Source organism: Calonectris borealis, chromosome 1 (genome assembly GCF_964195595.1).
Source record: "Calonectris borealis chromosome 1, bCalBor7.hap1.2, whole genome shotgun sequence".
Lineage (NCBI taxonomy): Eukaryota > Metazoa > Chordata > Aves > Procellariiformes > Procellariidae > Calonectris > Calonectris borealis.
In genome coordinates, this window is record NC_134312.1 from 90,247,868 (window position 1) to 90,266,646 (window position 18,779).

Consider the following 18,779-nt stretch of genomic DNA (forward strand, 5'->3'; position numbering starts at 1 on the left):
GCTGTGGGGGCTCGGTGGAAGGACGGTCATGGCGCCGCTGCTGCTGCTGCTCCTCTCGCTGCTGCCGGCCGTCGCCGCCTACCTGTGCTGCGTGCGGCGGCACACGGGCAGCGCGGAGGGCGCGCTGCGCCGCCGGGAGCCGGGCCGGGCCGAGGCGCGGGGCCGCGGTCCGCCGCGGGACCCGGTGAGCGCCGGGAAGGGAGGGAGGGAGCGAGCGAGCGGGCGGCCGGGCGGGGGGCGGCGGCCCGGCACTCACCTCTCGCCTCCTCTCCGCAGTGGGCCCCGCGGCTGTGCGGCTACGGGCTGCGCCTCTTCGTCCATGTGGTCAACACGGTGAGTGGGGGCGCGGGGCCGGGTCGGCGCCCGGGCCCGGCACCTGACGGCGTCGCGGGAACCGGGTAAACAAGGCAGTACAACCCGAGGCTGCTGAGGGAAAGCGGCCAAGACTGCCGGGGGTTTCGGAGAGAGGGGGTCTCGGTGGGAAAGTAAAACCCGCGTTTGTTGGGACATTGTAGAGAGGTTGTGGCTCTCTGCGTGGTTTTGGGTTCAGCCTGCCTCCCAGGTGGGATGCCGTGGGGAGAGAGAGAGCTGGCCTCTGGGGTGAGGGTGTGGTGACTGTCTTCGGGCATGGAGAGCCCGAAGCCGACATCCAACCCAGAATACAGCCGCCGCCAGCTTTCCTCGGACGTGAAAGGGTTCGGGTCCTTCATCCCTCCGACTGGGGTTTTCAGGAAGATGCTGAAGGCAGCTGTCCCCCCAGCGCTCTTCCTCGGGTGGGCTTTGGCATGCCTTTGAGCCGAGGCCGTTGTACGGCAGGGTGCTGGGGGGAGAGAAGCCTGTGTCCCCTTGGCAATGAGCGCCTTGCAGCAGCGTCCACCCAAAAGCGAGTGGATTTTGTTGCTGCTGCTGGACCTTTCCTTTTGAGCTAGTGTCAAGTTAGGCACGAAAGTCTCATTTCAGCAGTGTGGCCTGTTACAGACCTTGGCAGCTGGTTAGGCCTGGAGTGAAAGCTAGTGATGGGCTGTGTTTATTCATGAGAATACCTTGCAAGTGGCTTTCTTCCAGGATATAACAACCAGAATACCTTTTTATCCTTTGCTTTGTGGCCGCTTCTGGTGCATGGCCCTGGGCTTGTTTCTTTTCCTGACATCCCCTTTGGAGGGGGGATGCGAGATTCTCAATCTCCTACAAGACTGTGCTGTCTTAGATTAGATGTAAATTAGGAGCAATGTGTTTTCAAAAGAGACTGCAATTCTTACGTAATGTGTGAGGCAATATATCATTTCATGGATCTAGAAGTGTGAGCCTTGCTTCAGACTTGTACTGTATTTGTACATCCCTAAAAAGGTTTTGAAGTCCATTGTTGAGCTGCTAAGACAGGCTAGAACAAGGCTGGTCTCTTTGGGACTGCTGGTATTGCTACACTGGAAACCAAGGCATTCAAAGAGTGTTTTCAGCTGTCTGCTACCATGGAGTCTCTAAATTTCTCATGCTTTTCTAAGTTGACTTGGTTTACTGCAGGAGCTGGTTGAGTGACAGGAAAGATCCTAGCAGTGGGCATAAACAAAATAATAATACGCTTCTATCTTATCCAGTGTTTGCATCATCTGTGGAACATGAAGAAAGTAACAGATGGGAGCTATATGGATGCCTCTTAACAGTGTTGCAGCCTGCAGCTGCAGGCTTTCTCGGCTGAGTCAGGGAAGGACAAAGGCAGCAGAACCAGAAGAATACACTCTTTATAATTATATAAATATGAGAGGTGGGGGGAAAGCATTTTGGGCCAACTTTGTGGTGTGAAATACAAGTATTTGTGCTTTTTTTTTTTACTACATAGCATTGCATGCTCTCTAGGGTGCTCTGAGACTGCAGCAATTGTAAGCACATTCAGCATTCCTTGTCTAGTGAGGAAGGTGTTCAGGTCAAAGTTACTGCAAACCAATGTTTCTGCTTACTTTCTTCTAGGCTTTTGGACAGATCTGCTTACTGCCACTCTTAATAAGGTAAGAGTGGGGAGTCTTCTCCCCCTTCAGGTTTTTTGTTTTGTCATGGTTTAACCCCAGCCAGCAAAAATAAACTCCACGCAGCCGCTCGATCACCCCCCCGGTGAGATGGGGGAGAGAATCGGGAGGGCACAAGTAGGAAAGCTCCCGGGCTGAGATAAAAACAGTTTAATAATTGAAATAAAACTAAGTAGAACAGTAATAATAACAATGAGAACAACAACAATAACAGAATACACAAAGCAGGCAATGCACAATACAACTGCTCGCCGACCGCGTGTCATGAATGGGGGGCGAGCCCCCCCCCCCCCCCCCCCCCGGTTTTTATACTGAGCATGATGGTATAGAATACCCCATTGGCCAGCTGGGTCCACCACCCCGGCTGTGCTTCCCCCTCCCGGTGCAAGCATCACCCAGCAACAGCCAAAGCATCAATGGGCCATCAACGCTCCTTTCACACCGAACCCAAAACACAGCACACCCCCCAAGCTACTGGGAAGAAAGTTAACCCTATCCCAGCTGGAACCAGGACATGTTTCTTCTTTTTTTGTTGTTTTTTTTGTGTTTTTTTTTTTTTAAAGGTGCTTGCATTGCACACGGCTTACAGGTTTTCTGCGAGGGAAGCTGCATAACTTGATTGGAGAGTGAGCAAGATTGTCATAGATGTTGTTTACTAACTCTCGTTTGAATGGGTCTCTATCGGAAGAAATTAACCTTTTTTCAGACTTGGACAGGTGCATAGAAACCGAGTTCATCAGCTTGCCTCTTTGCCTTTCTGTTCTTGTGCTAAAGAACAGTTTTTCTTTCAAAGCTTGTGAATGTGCAAAGCTGCTGTTTATCACCAGTAGTGGTAAAAGTATAGTAGTAGTGGGGAAATGAGGCCAGACGTTCTTTTTAAAGATACTCACCATTTTAGGTCAGCCTTTTCTCCTTCTCTCTCATTTACGTTTTTGTTTAGAAACTGTGCTTTCAAGTGTACATTGCACTAAGAGCCACTCAGGTAAGAGGTGTCAGGAACCTCAAGCTCACACTTGGCTCACATAGTTTGCCCGTCATTTGATGGGTCATCTGTGCAGATCCCAGGACACTGAGACATGTGTTACACACAATTGGTACCCCTGAATTTTTACTTGGGGCATGGGCTTTTTGAGTGAATCAAACTCAGACAAGTGTCACTGCTGTTACACAGCAGATCATTCCTTGACATCTATGACAGGGTCTTGATTTCCTTGCTTCATTACATTTTCCAAGCCCTGGACTCGTGCTGCAATCCCTGTTGTATTTGGTTGCGAACGACCTATGTTGAAGCAGGTCATCGAAAAGTCTGAAGAGGTGATTTAACAGGATTACTGCTTGAATGTATGGCTTATACTACTTTCTCCTTTTCTTTTCCTCTTCATTCCTGTCTTTATTGGTCTGTGGGTGATATATCTAATTAAAATGAATTGAAAACTTTTACCGGTTCTTTCCCAGCTTGGATTTACAGAGGCTGTCTGGCGTTATGTCAAGAGGTAGGAGGCTTTGTTAAGCAAGCAGAATAGATTTGATGCTGCCTTTAGGAAAGGTGTGAGAGATTATCTTGTAAGTGTTGCAACTCCCTGCTGTGAGAGCAGACTGCTAAGACAAAATGTTTTTGGGTAAGGTTCCCCCTGAACAGTCTGAAAAATTAGTCATGGTAGAGCTTACAAACTCTAGCAGTGACTTGCTCTCTTTCAGGCTGAACAACTTCTCGCTCATGCGTTCACTTGACATTCACGAAGATCCCACATTTATCCCGGAGGTTGCTGCGGAGGTTGCGGAAGACAAGTCTGAGGCTAAAAGCACTTCAGATATTATCAATCAGCTGATAGACGCAAGGTCAGTGTATGATGTGTAAGGGTGGAGTGGCGCTGTTTTACTAGTGGGAAGCTGTCATCGTCAGTAATCTGTATTAAAATCTTTTTCCATGCCCAGCTACTTTACAAAACAAATTGTGCTGTCAGTCATCTTTCCTTTTGTAACTTATAAATCACCAGTAGTTAGAAGCAATGTGAAGTTTCTGCAAGTTTCAGGGAGTCTGCTTATTGGGGAGAGACCGAATTCTGCCCTTGCCAGGGATCTGGTTGTACTATTACAGCAGATACACTTAGCGGTTGGCTAGTTGGCACGTACATCCCTTCAAGTGAGTTTGCAGGTATGCTCTTTCTTGCCTGCAAGGAATCTCAAAGAGAACACAAGGGTTTCTGGGAGCAGTGGAGGAACACAGGGTACAGAGATAACAACACACAAGAAATTAGGCTTTGACAGTTAGGTTGCTTGGAGAAAAGCCTGTTCAGCTTCTTGATTGCAGTCTGTTCTTGACTAAATCCCACTAGATTCCTGGTGAAACATTATTCAGGCTCGTGTGTTTCACTGAGGTCTGATGCTGAGGTGGGAGTAGCTGGGCTGCTATGAATGCTCTCCCCATCTGGTTTTGGTTCTTAGTTGTGGGCCTATCCAGCAGTTACTGAAGATGTCTATGAGCTGCACTTCGTCAGTGTCTCAAAGAGTGGGTTCTCTGTATGTATCTCTGCTTTTAGCAAGACTAAGATTGCTCCCTGCTTGAGTTCTTAAGCCAGAGCAAGGAAAAACTTTCAGCTCCTTCACTTTAGAGGAAGGGATGTATTTCCTGCAGGCATTGGTCAGAGTGAGTGCATCCTTCTGGTTCTTGTGTCCCCAGCTCCACCAGTGATATATTGAGTATTAGAGGGCAGGTTGCTGGAGCCTTGCCTCTTCCCTGCGTAGCACATTATGGTGCCGTACGTGTCCTATTCCAGGATATGGCTTCTGGTTTGGGTGATGGTATGGAGACATCACAGGAGTAGTAATTGTAGCTGGCTCTTCAGATGATCTTATGTCAATCCTGATGTGATGAGAAATGGTCTATTTCTTAAGTGCTAGAGCCATCGATTTAGTTTTTAAGCAGTTTGCTGATGTGAATCCTTGTATGTGCTGCATGTCTCTTCCCCCTTCCGCACCGCACGCTCTATGTGCTGCTGGCTATCTGGATCGAACTTGGGACAGAGATCCTGGGAGAAGGTTTACCAGTATATTCTAACTATTCTGTAATGCTCCAGTGGTAAGTAGCAAATGTAAACCTGGAATAAATTTTGAACAGTTCAGTGACTGCTGTGTTGCAGTAGAAATATGAACCAACTAGAACATGTCAGCAAGACTGACCCTTATTTCTGTGGCACCCTTAGCGTACCTGATGTCTTGCATGTGTGCAAGGAGTCTGACAGAGAGTGAGCTGAAATGCGTAGGCTAGCAGTCCGAACGGTGACCAGCAGGTTTACTGTGAGTGAGTAATGCCCAGCCTGCGTTGGACTGTGACGCTGAAGTCTGCAGGTCTAAACAGAGGTGGCTTTGATGGTTCACATTTGCCCCTTTAATCCTTTCTTTGCAGGTCTGATTCTGCTAGCAATGGGTTTAGCTTCAAAGGGATCAAAGACTACCTGGACTGCTACCGGTAGGTGAAATTATGGTCTGGAGACAACCTGTCTCCCATGTTCCCCTGCTGTGGGCTGCTACTGTTCCACAAGCTCTCAGGCATCTCTTTGTTAGGATTGTCCTTGAGGTACCACTCTTTACCATCACCTTTCCCAGTCCTTTCCCTCTAACAGAAAAACAAAGGAAAGCCAACTGGGAGAGCTGGCACAGCTGTTACAAGCCCTGCAAGGATATTTAAACCCTGTTTTCCTTGGCTTATTGTCAGTCTCCTCTGGGGGAGATTTCTCCCTACTCTGTTTGCCCAAACATGTGAAAGAGAAGGAGAGAAAGGTTCATCTGGATGATGCGAGTTGCACATACTGTGGGTCTCCGAAGAATCCCTTGGTTCCCCAGCCACTTGTGCTCCTGTGAGCAGTTTGACTGCTTTCACCCAGTAACGTGTCCAGCTCGGGAAGAGCTGGGAGCACATCCCTGACTCTGAGGTTCTGCGAGCTGTTGGCTGCTCGGTAACTCCTGGTTGCCTCTGGGACACGTGCCAGATGTGGAGCGCTCAAATAAATCCTCTTGCACTCCTGGCACTTGTTGCTCAAGGGCCACCTCTGCCAGTAGACTGCAGCCTTGGAGAAAAAGGCTGACGCTGCAGTCTGGTGTTGTAGGTGAGGCTTTCGTGTTAGCCAGAGGTAGATGTGTTTGTGGTGTAACGTAGCCTTTTGCCAGGAGGGAGGGAAGGCCTGTTTGTTAAAGATGGGTTATGATGGTAATGCTGTGAGCCCCTTCTCTGTAATGGGAGGCCTGTATAAAGGGGCCCTCTTGGTCTTAGCTCATGATACTGGGAGTTTCATAGCCTCAGGCTTTCAAGAGCTTGAGTTGTCAGCTGTCCTTCCCTGTTTATCTGGTGGTTCAGGAATATCTGAGTAAATGTCCTAGCTCTTGTCCCTACTCTAAGGGTTGGGGGCGTGCTGTGAAGGCAAATCCTCCCCTTGAGGAAGGGAATCTCCTGTCTTGATGGTGTCAACTGTGTTGAAGTCATCACCAAACACAGATTCTTAGCTAGTTCTTGCTTACAGCTGTGACAGCTGCCATCTTGCTACATGAGCGACAAACCCTGTGCGTGGGTGTGGTGTGGGGGTGTTGTAACAAGGTCCCAACTTCTCCTATCCTGTAGGAGTGGGAAGCTGACGCCATCTCAGGTAGCAAAGAACATCATTGCCATGCTGGAGGACTGCGACAAATCCACGCCCCCACTCAGAGCGATAGTGCAATGGGACCAGGAGCAAATCATGCTGGTAATGTCTGCCTCTGATAGGAAAGGGGCCTCTGCCACCCCAAGAGCAGTAGCATCCATTAGAAGGGGCAGAGGCTCTTCTGCTGATATATTGCACAGAAAAATACGTACATCTTTCCTCCCTCCTTGTGTAGAGGACTACAAACAAGTTTGCTTTCTTTCCCTCAAAGATAGGTAGCATTAAAGCAATCTGTTTCCTGCTGGACGTCTATGTTTAAAATGGGACTTCTGTGCTTATGTGGCATCCGTTAGCATAGATGCTTCCAAGTAGTAGTTTCTAATCAGCATATGGTGGAAGAAGAAAGAAACTTACATAGTTTGGCTTATTAGAAGCCGGAGAAAGCCATTTCTGGTATCTGTTCTGATACTGGTAATGACCTTCAGCTCAACTAAATATATATAATATATACTTTTTTTTTTTCCTCTGTGCAGATGGCTGAGGCCTCCACTGCTCGTTACAGGAATAAATGTACCCTGTCTTATCTGGATGGCATCCCAGTGTGTCTGAAAGAAGAGTTCAAAGTGGTGAGTTTCCTTGTCTAGCTGTCAGTTCATGCTGCAGGTGGTCCACCTGGACAACTCACTGCGACAAGGTTTTAAGACCAACTCCTCAGCAGAAGCCTGAGAATATGTTTGTAATAAGAGGTAGTATGTGGGTTTACCGAGTAGGATTAACAAGTTTTGCCAGGTGAAGACAGATCTTGGGTACAGCAGACGTGTTCCATATCTTGTACTGCTCTCTTTAATCCCTTGGGAGTACAGGTTGGGGGTGGGAAACAGTCCCTCTTACGATGAAGTAAGAATGTATAAAAGCATCTATAGCAGTGGGCATAACTGTCTGTATTTCTCAGGCACTGACTGCTCCACTGGCAAAACATCCCTCTCTCCTTACCTTAAAGGACATACTTGTGTCGGAAATATGCAAGTTACTTTGAAAATTCCCACTCACAAGGAGTTTTGCCTGTGGCCTAACAACAGTTACCATTAAATACTCCTGGCAGTGCCATCAAGCTGTCATAGGCTCTGCAGAGTCCTACCCATACGGTGGGAGTCCTGTTTATGTACAGATTCTTCCACTGCTGCATCGAAGTGAAGAGTACTTAGCATATCCTGAAAATGAGTCCATCTGGTATTTTGGCATCCATCTAACCTCGGTGCCTTGCTTCAAAGCACTGCAAATCTGAAACACTGCAGTTCTGTCTGTAGAAAAATGGAAAATAGAGCTCCTGTGTGCTGTGGGGCCAAGCTGACTGTTCTGCAGCCTCTGGGCATAACAATTGCATTGCTGCAGGGAGGCAGACTTTTTGACCATCTACATGTTTCTGCTCTTCTGTATTAAAAGGACTCCTCTGTATGGGAGAAGGACCAAATATTGAAGAGTTAAATGTCCCTCCTAACAGAAACCAACACAGCACAAGTTGAAGAGTGAAGCTTCCTAGCCCTTACTTACCTCTGTGGATCCTAATGTCCAGGATCTGTTGTGGAATTGAAGTGTACATGTGAAGCATGTACATATGAAGCATGCACATGTGCCTGCCTGCCTTGCCAGGGTTTTAGGATGAATAATAAGGTGTCTCCTTGCTAAGGTACCTTACCATCACCGAGTGGGAACAGTGTATCTTGGGACAGAGCCCGAAACAGAAGATGCTACTGTGGCCAAGAAGCTGCGAGAGGCTGGGGCTATCATTATTGGGGTCTCAAACATGCATGAACTAGGGACTGGAACAACTGGATGCAACCCTAATAGGTAAAAATCCCTTTCCCCTCTCTTTCCCTGGGTCTAGAAAGACCTAAAAGTCTGTCCAGAACTGACAGGGAAGGGTATGAAAATAGAGCGAGCATGTGAGAATAAAACTGACAGAAGCACCCCATGCAAGGAGAACCCTGCGGGTACGAAAACCCAGCATTGTAAATTTGAGGGTCAGAGTACCTGTGGAAGCCTGAAGGCTCCTGAAACCAAAGGAAGGAGAGGATCCAAGTGGTGTCTGCTGAGTAAGGAACTTGGTTTGCCAGGTCTTACAGGCCTAGAGGTGTGAATGTTTACAGGGTGAGTGGTAGACAAAAGCAGTGAGAGAAAACAAATAAATAGTAATCTCATGCTCAGTCACAGTAATGGCTAATGGTACAGTCATCTCAAGAGAATGTAGTGTTTTTATTTCCTAGCTAAAACAGGTTCAGTGGAATTTGCTTTACTGTTGTGAATTCTCCAGCTATAGCCAAGCTGAGAATTGCTATTCCAGAGCAATGACAAGCCATGTGCAGAGCCATGCTTCGTGCATGTGCAGCTGGATGGAACTGGGGCTCCTCCTCAGCTGCAACTACGTGCCAGGGCATTTCCTCACTGTGTGAGGTTGGCTGGATACCCTGCTGCCTGGCAGGTCTCTTTGGTGTCTGGGGACTGGGGTCAGACTGGAGGCTTTGGGAGCTGCTGCTGGGCGGAACTTGGGATGCCGACTTGCTTGTCTGTAAGAATTGCTGGCCACCAACTGCTGCACCTTTTGGAACTGCCTAATGCACTGCGGCATGCAGTAATGGCACAGGGCTATCGCAGACAGAAGAGCTGGAGCAGCGTCCTTTCTCTTGCTTTGAGTCTCTCTCTTGGATAGGCTGCTTATGGTAACAAGAAATTGGACGCTGAGGCAGAAGTCTTTTTTGCATCTTGTTTTCTAGGGACATAGCACTATCTGGGATGAAATGGTATCTCTTTACTATGAGATCGGAATCCCTGAGTTGTGTTTCTGGATCTTTTCCTGCCCTGTAGCGCACGTGGTCCTTCCTAGGAAAAGATTCAACACTATTTGTCTGCCTCAGGTACCACAAGATCCCTAGGAATCCCTACAAGCCTAACCACTTCACAGGTGGGAGCTCCAGTGGGTCAGCAGCAGCTGTAGCAGCAGGTAGGTGGTCCTAAACGGAGTTCAGGGTGGTGGGAGGAAGGTCCTGAGCCAAAGTACCTCAGGCATTTAGTTTTTATGAGTGGGTTTAGAAGCTGGAGGGAACTCCTAGCTGAACAGAGTGCTCTGTGTGCTCTCTTGGCTACAGCTGCTGGTGAAACGGACAGGGCAACACGATGTCTCTCTGATCACAGGCCAATGTGTGGGTTTTTTTGTAGGTCTCTGCCCGGTGGCTATTGGCACAGATGGAGGAGGCTCTGTGAGGATTCCTGCTTCGTTCTGTGGTGTGGTGGGGCTGAAAGGTAGAGCCTTTTAATCATGGAGGGGTGTGTGTCTTGTTTGCTGTATCAGACAGAATGCCAGAAACAAGTCAGGCACAGTCCGTTAATTCCTGTCAAGCAAAACTCAGCCAGAGAAACTCTGGAGTATAACACTCTGAGAGTCATGTGGGTTGGACTGGCAGAGTGGAATTATTCTCAGTACTGGCTATTGAACAGATGTTCAAAAAACCCTAACTGATTTAAGTCAAATGCTAAACAAAACATGCTTGCTGCTTTTCTTTCTACCCGCTCGTCCCTCTTCAATCTTCCTTCTCAGCTGGGAGATGTTTCCAACATAGTTGGGTATCTGTAGTGAGCTGTTGGAAAGCATCTCCACCCACAAGGGTTTGCCATCACCCCAATTATATGGAGAGGCTGATGCTGCTCAGATTTGTATCTGGTAATAGGTTTGTAGGAAACCAGGATGTAGCCGTTCCCTCTTATCTCAGTGTTACAAGAAGTAGCAGTGCAGTTTTTGCAGTAAGAATTAATGTAATCAAGGGGACTGTGCAGAGGACATAAGAAATGCACAGGGCAGTGTCTACAGCGTGGAAGGTGGCGAGGCAGGATTGTCACTTGGAAGAGATGCTGGCTTTTCGGAATGGTTTATCATTCTGAAGGATCTTGGCTGCTTCATCTGAGACCAGATACTCAGCCATTATTCTGTTTTTCCATCCTTCACATGTGATCAACTTGATTAGGCTTGATTCATCTGAGGAAGATGATGATGATGATGACAAAAATGTAATTGTTCAGAAAGATGATCTGAGTACTCGCAGAAGACAACTGGTGTTAAGCATGAAGTCTCACTGGTGGAGTGGTGAAGGGGGTGGTATCTCCTGCTGTTGATAATCCTGCTCCTGCCCGATGAAGTGGGTGAGATCTCCCAGGGGGTGGTATCTCCTGCTGTTGGTAATCCTGCTCCTGCCTCTCCATCCTCCATACTATAGATGCTGCTTCTGCATATTTAAATGCATGTATTTCAAAATGTTCCTGTACTAACCTAAATAATTTCTTATGGGGGAAAACAGTTTCACTATTTGTTAAACGCATCTGTTTCACTGATGAGACAGATCGTGGTCAGCAGAAGCAGGGTATTGAAAGATGAGTGACTGGGCTCTGAAACGGCAGACATAAAAGTGACTGGCAGGGGTGTGATGCTTACCGACTGGGTGCACCAGAGCCATCCAGGTCGGATCTTACCAGTGACTGCTGGTATCTAGCTAACTGGCCATTTCTTTTTCTCTAGGTACATTTGGGCGCATCAGTTCTCATGGCAGCTTGCCACTCTGTTACTCCACAGTCAGCGTAGGTAAGAGGACTTGTGCTCCACTTCAGAGACTTTGCTGTGTGCTGTACTCACAGGGGAGGCAATCTGTACCTACAAAAGACCTTGGGAGGAAGGTACTATTTACCCCTCGTCACATTTTTATAACTGATCTCTCTTTTACAGGCCCTATCTGTACCTCAGTGGCAGATGCAGCCATTGTTTACAGTATCCTTGGTGAGCCAGATCCGCTCTATCCATATGGTAGGTGAGCCTTCTCCCTCCCTGAGCCCAAGTGCTCTGCCTTTCTAGAGGCATCCTAGATAAAAGGAGGAACTCTTCTTTGTTCCCTGCAGGACTAAAACAGCCCAAAGCAACCCTGTCTGATATGTGTGCTCCTGACCTGAAAGGCTTAAAACTGGGAGTGGACTGGACATTTTTTAAGGTGCCTGTTCCATCTCTGTTTGCTGCTTTGCAAAATGAGATTTTGAAGGAATTCAATGCATTCACTGTTCTCTTGCTTGTCATCATTAGAGCTTCTCATATTTAGTTCCATAATTGGAAGAGAATATAGCCTGGGTGAAAACATCAACAGGTATAGATTTTTTCCTAAGGCAGCCTTTTGAGTAAAAGTCGGTTGGAGGCATGAGGAAGGGTAATGCCTGTACAGTTGGTGGCAGTATGCTTCCTCATATTGCTGTTTCTATTGGAAGCAATGCTTCAGAACTGATTACAAAAGCCAGTTAGTTTAAAATCAAATGAGGAAAATTAGTGTATCCATTTGGTGACAATGCTGTAGCTGCTGAGTAATATTTCATCATTCCAATGTAGAAACTGGACTTGCAAGCTAGTACCTCTTGGCAATTGTAATGCAACCCCACAAATGTGCTCAGGATTTCTTCCCTGAAGGAAAACAAGGACTCTTCCTGGCTCTGCCCCAGTGCAGAGGAGGAATATCCTCTCCTCTGGAAAAGATGACCTTTCCTTTTCCACAGGGGTATGACCTGCAAGCTGTTTTCTTGGAGCAGGTGGCCTAAGGCAGTCCTGGAGGGCTATGTTTCACTACCATTAGGGACAGGAACAAGGAAAGCTCCATGAGGACTGAAATCCTCTTGAGTGTGCTCACCAAGGAGAGGAGGGCAGTGACTAAAGTCTACTTAGTTCTTTCCTCTTTTTCTCTAGGCATGTGATGCTGAAGTCCTGTCCATCTGTGAGAAAGGTAAAGAGGAAAAGTCTGTAAGTCTCTTATTCTGCCTGATGTCATGGTATCACTTGGTGCTTCTCTTATGTATGCATTAAAAAGATCTTGCCTGAAGTCCTTAAAGGCAGATGCTTAAAGAGGTCTGGCTGGACAAACAGCAGTAGCTTTGTTTTGGGGAAGCCCTCCTGACTACTGAGGGTTAAAAAGCCTGGCAGTTGTAGGCTTGTCATGTTACAATGGAATAATGCAGTCCAGTGTGCTAAGCCTCTATCTGTATAAAGACAGATCTGTGCTCAGTAATACTTACTCTGCAAGCTTTAATGGTAAAAGACTTTTAAGGGAGGGACTTGTTTCACAACATAACGTTCAGCAGGAAAGACAGGGCTAGGTCTTTGTGATGTATCCAGTCCTCTGGTATTTCCTTGAAATCAGCCAAATGGTGCCTTTAGGGTGGCTTTGTCAGATTTTAGACCAAGCAAAATTGACCCTGGTGAGCACTTGGCGGGGCAGGGGAGAAAGACTCTACAATGCCTGGTATAGTAGTTGGCCTCCTATGCATTGGAACTGAGATAGTTCACAGTATTCAGGCTTTGTTTGACTGGATTTTCTTCAGCCTCCTTATTTCCTTAGACACTCACGCTTCTACATGTGTAGAGTTTTCTTAGGAGAGAGGCACCATAAGCCAGTGAAATAGGCAAGCTTGGATAATTATGAAGAAGTTGGGGTCAAAGAAAGAAGGGGACTCTTTTTAGACTGCAAAAGATTCACTTTTCCCAAAGTCTTGGTGTTCAGCTTTACTAAAGTGCATCAGGATTTAGTGAACCTGTACTGTTGACCTGGTCTTTTGAGTAACCCTGGGTTCCTGTACCATTATGGTTCAGAAGAGGCTCTGAATGGGAATCTCATGATGCTAAATAATCACTTCATGCTGCTAGAATACTTGTCATGTCAAGTGCTCAGGGAAGCACTGTTGGTCTGCCTTTACTCTTTGGGTTAACTGGGGGGCTAGAAGGAGGAGATGAACTTGCCTGAAATGTAGCAGGTAAGTTAGGAACCTGTCTGCAAGCCCCTACCCCTGCCCTGTTGGAATATTGAGATCTAGTTAGACTGAAGGCTTTTGCCTACGAGAAGCAGCTGCAGCAGTCTGCATGCCACATGATGCACTGAAGATGCTTGCCTTGTAACGGCCTATGGGGTCTCTAACTTCTCAAAGGGGTGGGGATTCACAGCCCTTCTATGAAGTTTGGTGAACTCAAGGATGCTGTCTGTGCTTTACCTGTTCTGTACTCAGCTGTGGAGCACCTGCAGAGTTTGGGAGCCAGCGTGGTTGAAGTGTCTCTTCCAGAGATGGAGGAAGTGCAAGTAGCACATGTAGTCTGCATTCTCAGCGAGATGAGGAACTTCCTGCAACCTGACTTCAATAAACATTTCCAGGAAATGGTAAGTAGCAGCAGCTTGGATCAGTGGCAGTAGTTGTCCCGGCTCATACAGAACAAGTGTCATGTCAGTGAGAAACCTGAGGCTCTCCTGCTTTTTCTATGACAAACCACCTGTTGGATGACTACTGATACAGGAGAGCAGACCTGGAAGAGAAGTCCTGGGCTGTCACATTCAGTTTCTTGCAAGCAGAGCCACGACTGATGTTTTCTCTTTCAGAATTTGGAAACTCGGGCTAGCCTGGCCTTGGCTTCCCAGTTCACAGCTCTGGATTATATTACGGTAAGGAACATACTGTGGTGAAGGCTGAAGGGAGCCACCTAGTGAAATGGTAAAGGTGGGGTAGAGGATTCTCTTAACCTCCCCATACATGTGGAAGGATATCACCCAGCTGTACTGCCCTCTGCTGTGAAAGCATGCTGAATGGTGGGGCACCACAGAGGACATGCCACGTGGATTGGTGTCCTGAACGTTGATTCCAAACTGCAGGAATGGTGTCGTCTTCTGCAAAGGCATAGGCTCTGATGAACCAAGAGGGCCCGGTCAAACAGTAGTCTCTCTGCTTGCAGGCAAATCGACAGAGAACTCGGAGCATGAGATTTTTGCGAGAGATCTTCACCACTGTGAACTGTATCCTTACACCAGGTATTGGCAGCCTGGTCCCCGACAGCTGTGTGGTGCATTTTAAGAACAGTTACTCCATTAACTTTACCTCCCCCATTTTAAGAGCGTGACTCTTCTGCAAAGCCTTTGCTGTGCCTCAAGCCTTTAGAAGACAATGCAGCCTGGTTAGAAAGCCTGCTGTGTATTTCTAGATTTGCTTGTATTTCTAGACTTACTGCCTATATCCATGGCAGTGAGAAACTCCTTCTTGGTACTTGAAACAGGAGCTACAGAGCCAGCACATTTACACAGGAGGGACTGGACATCTACTTATGTATGCAAATGTTCTTGCCCTAAATAGAAACTAACTGCTTAATTCATAAATCCCAGTGACTTGAATGCATTCCAGGGGTGTGAGTTTGCATCACCAATGTATATCAAACATGTGGCTTTAACGAACTGAGCTGTTCCTTGAAGATTGCCCACTGCTGACTCTTCCTTTGCTCTTTAAGCACTGGATCAGGTTGGCCAGAGAAGCTGTGGAATCTCTATCCCTGGGGGTATTCAAAAGCCATTCGGTCATGGTCCTGGGCAACCTGTTCTAACTGACCGTCCTTGAGACAGGTTAGACAAGATGATGTCCTGAGGTCCCTTTCAATCTCAATCATTCTGTGATTCCTCCACAGCTGTTGCTACCACTGCCCCAAGAATCTATGAATCGGACCTCTTGACTGGCAGCAACGATTTCTCCTTCACAGTCCGGTCCATGAGGTAAGAAGAGTGCTGCTTGCACTACGGAAGCAGAAGTTTGGGAACAGCTGGAGACTAGCTGCACTAACTGGAAGAGCTCAGGCTGTAAAGCAGGAGACAGCAATCCTAGCTGCCTCTCCCCCAAAAAAATGGCTTTGCTGCTGTCCCAAGGCAGGAATGCTGATGACAGGTTTTCCCCCAGGTTCATGCAGCTTGGTAACTTCACTGGGATTCCAGGCCTTGTGGTCCCCATTGGATATTCTACTGCTGGGCTTCCTATCGGCTTCCAGGTGAGCATTGGCTCTTTGTGAATGCTGGGTCACAAAATCCCCAGCTGGCTTTGTCCTGAACCACTATAACCGGGTTCCTGCTGTTCCACACAGCACACTTGAGGAGTTGGCAGGTATGGGTAATAAAGTTTTAACTTGTGGGTGAAGAGACCTGCCTCAGAGTAACTCACTCCTGAATGGCAGAGGGACTCTTCAGGTATCTGGGAGATAGATTTCTCTGTCTCCCTGTCTACTTGCATCAGTAGCCACTATTTGTCACTACCCTTTCCTCTCTTTTCCTTATTTCTCCGTTCTGTAACTTCTTTAAGTCCTTCCTTGCTCTTCTCCCTTTTGAAATGGGTCTCATTTAAATGAAAGGTCCATGTCTTGTAATTAAAAGTCACACAGCTGCCTTTATCCCAAATGAAGTGATGCCATACTTACTGGGGTAAAATGGAAAAGCATATAGCCTTTTGGTGCTGTTGGGGGAAAAAAATCTAGTTATATTTTGCAGGGCTTTCAAGAGTATCTGTAGGTGATGACGCTACTCTTCCCCCCCTCCCCCCCCATCTTCTCCCAGGTCATGGCAAAATGGTGGGATGAAGCTGTTCTTCTGAGGATTGGCCTGAAGCTAGAGCAGTTTCGTTACCAGACCAAAAAACCATCCATTTATTACGATATCCTCGCATGATGGAGTGACCAAGATGGGGAATAAGTCTTTCTTTTCCTAGTCTGACCTGACCAAGTATTAGAGCGGACTTGTTTTCAATGTTCATCTGAATAAGGCTGACTCAGGAATGGGGAGGAACAGTGATCTAAGCAGGCATTGATGCTGAGCAGACATAATTTCTGCTCCCTGTTTGTTATTGGGTGGCCCAGTTTATACTGGGAGACCAACTTGTGCTAGCTAGATCCTCGCTTAGTTTTTGCCAAAAGGGGAAGCTGTAACTATCTTCTGCAACTTCTTTCCATGTAGGGGTCCTGTGTAAAGATGGAAGACAGTTGCATCTAAAGGACTGCATGAGGGCAGTTTGTACTACTGTGCATGGAAAGGTACAATCCCTAGACCTTAAACCTTCTCACAGAACTCCTCCTGCTCCAGGATATAACAAAGGTACTGTTTTAAGGGGGAGAGGCAGCTTCCCTTAAGAAATAATGCCTAGCTCCCTTGGAATGAGGAGGATCTTAACACACCTGCAATTAAGTACTGTGTGTTGTAGCCCCTTACTTAGATAGTCCCTCAGAACAAAATAGAAAGCCTATAGCTATGGAAGTGTGACTGTGCTTCTGTCCCTCATGCTGCAAACAGTGTAAGGTCAATCTAACTGTTGCACGACGTATGGATGTGCTCACTGCATGAGCAGTCCTCCCTACCTTCAGCCTTACGTGCAAGGGGAGGAAAAAGCAGAGCATGAACCCCCATCAACTCTGTGACCCAAAGCCCTGGTTCAGGGTTCTGGCTTTCTGTTGCACATCTCTCTTTCCCAAGCTAAGTCTTGGAGAGCCTCTTTTCTCCCACTGGTTGCTTAAGTATAAGCCTACTATCATTTAGGTGTCCAAATGGAAGAAACTACTTGGTAGTGCTGTGAAATACTACTTAAGGGGTGCTGTGCCAGCTATTACAAACAGGTAACCGAAAGTAGGCAACGCTACTGAGCTACTGGCAAGAGTTGAAGCTGAGTGCAAGAAAGGTGTTGCACAAAGCCATGTGCAGCAAAGAGCTTGCTGTAGATAAGAAGCCAACTCCCCCTTATCCCAAATGTACTTCCTTGAAGTAATCAAGGTAGAATTAAGACACGGATTAAAGATGAGGCTATACTACATAAAGCATGACATGGCTCTAAGCCACAGTACTGTGTTTCATTGAAAGGCCCCAGACTGTAAACTCCCAAGTACCTGTACCCTGTCAGCAGCACTAGGGCCACATGAAAGATTAGAAGAGGCTTAGGAATAACCAAAGCTAAGTATTTGTTTTCATTTTGGAATAGCTTGCTTAGAGGCATCTCCTGTTGCCTACCTCCTCAGGTATCCTGGGCTTGTGATCAGGCTGCTGGAGAAGCTGTCCTACAGACAGGAGCACAGATGATCACTGTATTCTTAATTAGCTTGGAAGGAAAGAAGGAACAGAAAGTAGTTGCAGTTTCTCCCAAACTCAGTACAGTTTGGGGTTTTTTTTCCCTTACATACCCACTTTTTAAACAGAGCTAGCACTTTACTAATGGCTAAAGTTAAGTCAGATGGCACCCAAATGGAAGAACATTGCATTGCTGTCTCCTCCTTAATTACCTGAGTTAAAGCATCAGCTGTCACCAGCATCCACAGTTGAATTAATTATATGGTTGATATTGTCTTTTATCTTCAATTCCTCTATGTGATACTGCCACAACTATTTTTTCACTAGATTCTAGTATAGTTCAGCTTTATGAAGAACAGTTTAAAAGCAAAGTATTTCCTCTATTATTAATGATAAGTTATTAAACACTACCAACATATCTTGGAGTGAAACACTGCTGAACTGCATTGTATAGCAATAAGGGAGTTGGTAAGTGTTTGACAAGAATAAATTTCTGCTAGGAACATTACTGCTTGAAGGAAATGGCTGAATATTCCCTAATTTAATGCTACTACTTGAGGGATTAGAGATGGATGTTTAAAATAATCAATTATATCCTGCTAAATGAAGCTAGCTATTTCAAATACCTTCTTAAATGATACACTACCCTGAAATTATAATTTCAATATTTAGTTCATTCTCTGGGTAGAGTGAGGGCGCTCAAGTTACTAGGAAGACAGACAGGAGCTAAAGTAAATCATAGAATCATTTAGGTTGGAAAAGACCTTTAAGACCAGAGTCCAACCATAAAGAGTTTGCTATTTTTTAAAAATAATACTTGCATCCTGCTAACAGTGGGAAGAAAAAAGAACAGAGAACTTTTACTGACTGACAGTAATTTTGTCTTTCCACACACTGTGTCCTCCCTTTCCCTAAACTGGTATCACATGAGTGTTCATTTCCAATGCAAGACTTCCCTGGTACTGAGGTTACTAAAATAAACCTTACTCATCCTGGTGCAAGGCCCCTGTGTTTCCTGCCTGTCAGCTTATCCATGTTCTACAGCAGACCAGTTCCTAATTGACAGCAGTTCTATCCCCACAGTGTGCAATAGCAAAGCAGTTGTGTGAGCAAAAAGGACACAGTGACCACACACACAATCCTGTTGCTTCACATAGATATATGTATGGGTATAGATATACGGTATATACACATTGATCTTTTTTTAT

At 46.5% G+C, this 18,779-nt stretch overlaps 1 protein-coding gene across 4 annotated transcripts; it reads left to right on the forward strand.

The window, feature by feature from the left end:
* The first annotated feature begins 5 nt into the window (after positions 1-5).
* On the forward strand, positions 6-18,572 carry LOC142089795 (uncharacterized). Of its 4 annotated transcripts, XR_012676312.1 has the most exons (21): positions 6-184; positions 277-333; positions 1,966-2,003; positions 3,720-3,860; positions 5,428-5,490; positions 6,637-6,757; positions 7,189-7,281; positions 8,343-8,503; positions 9,568-9,653; positions 9,869-9,952; positions 11,220-11,282; positions 11,424-11,501; positions 11,594-11,682; positions 12,420-12,456; positions 13,730-13,878; positions 14,095-14,157; positions 14,445-14,520; positions 15,165-15,249; positions 15,431-15,518; positions 16,078-16,611; positions 17,523-18,572. XR_012676312.1 is itself a non-coding variant. In XM_075166722.1 (20 exons), exons 1-20 carry the CDS (start codon positions 29-31, stop codon positions 16,186-16,188), a joined length of 1,839 nt encoding a protein of 612 aa, XP_075022823.1. In that variant the 5' UTR covers positions 6-28; the 3' UTR covers positions 16,189-18,572. The 4 variants fall into 4 exon arrangements, 2 of the variants coding, with proteins under 2 accessions (XP_075022823.1, XP_075022834.1); XM_075166722.1 differs by having other exon boundaries at positions 16,078-18,572; XM_075166733.1 differs by having other exon boundaries at positions 16,474-18,572.
* The last annotated feature ends 207 nt before the right edge of the window (positions 18,573-18,779 follow it).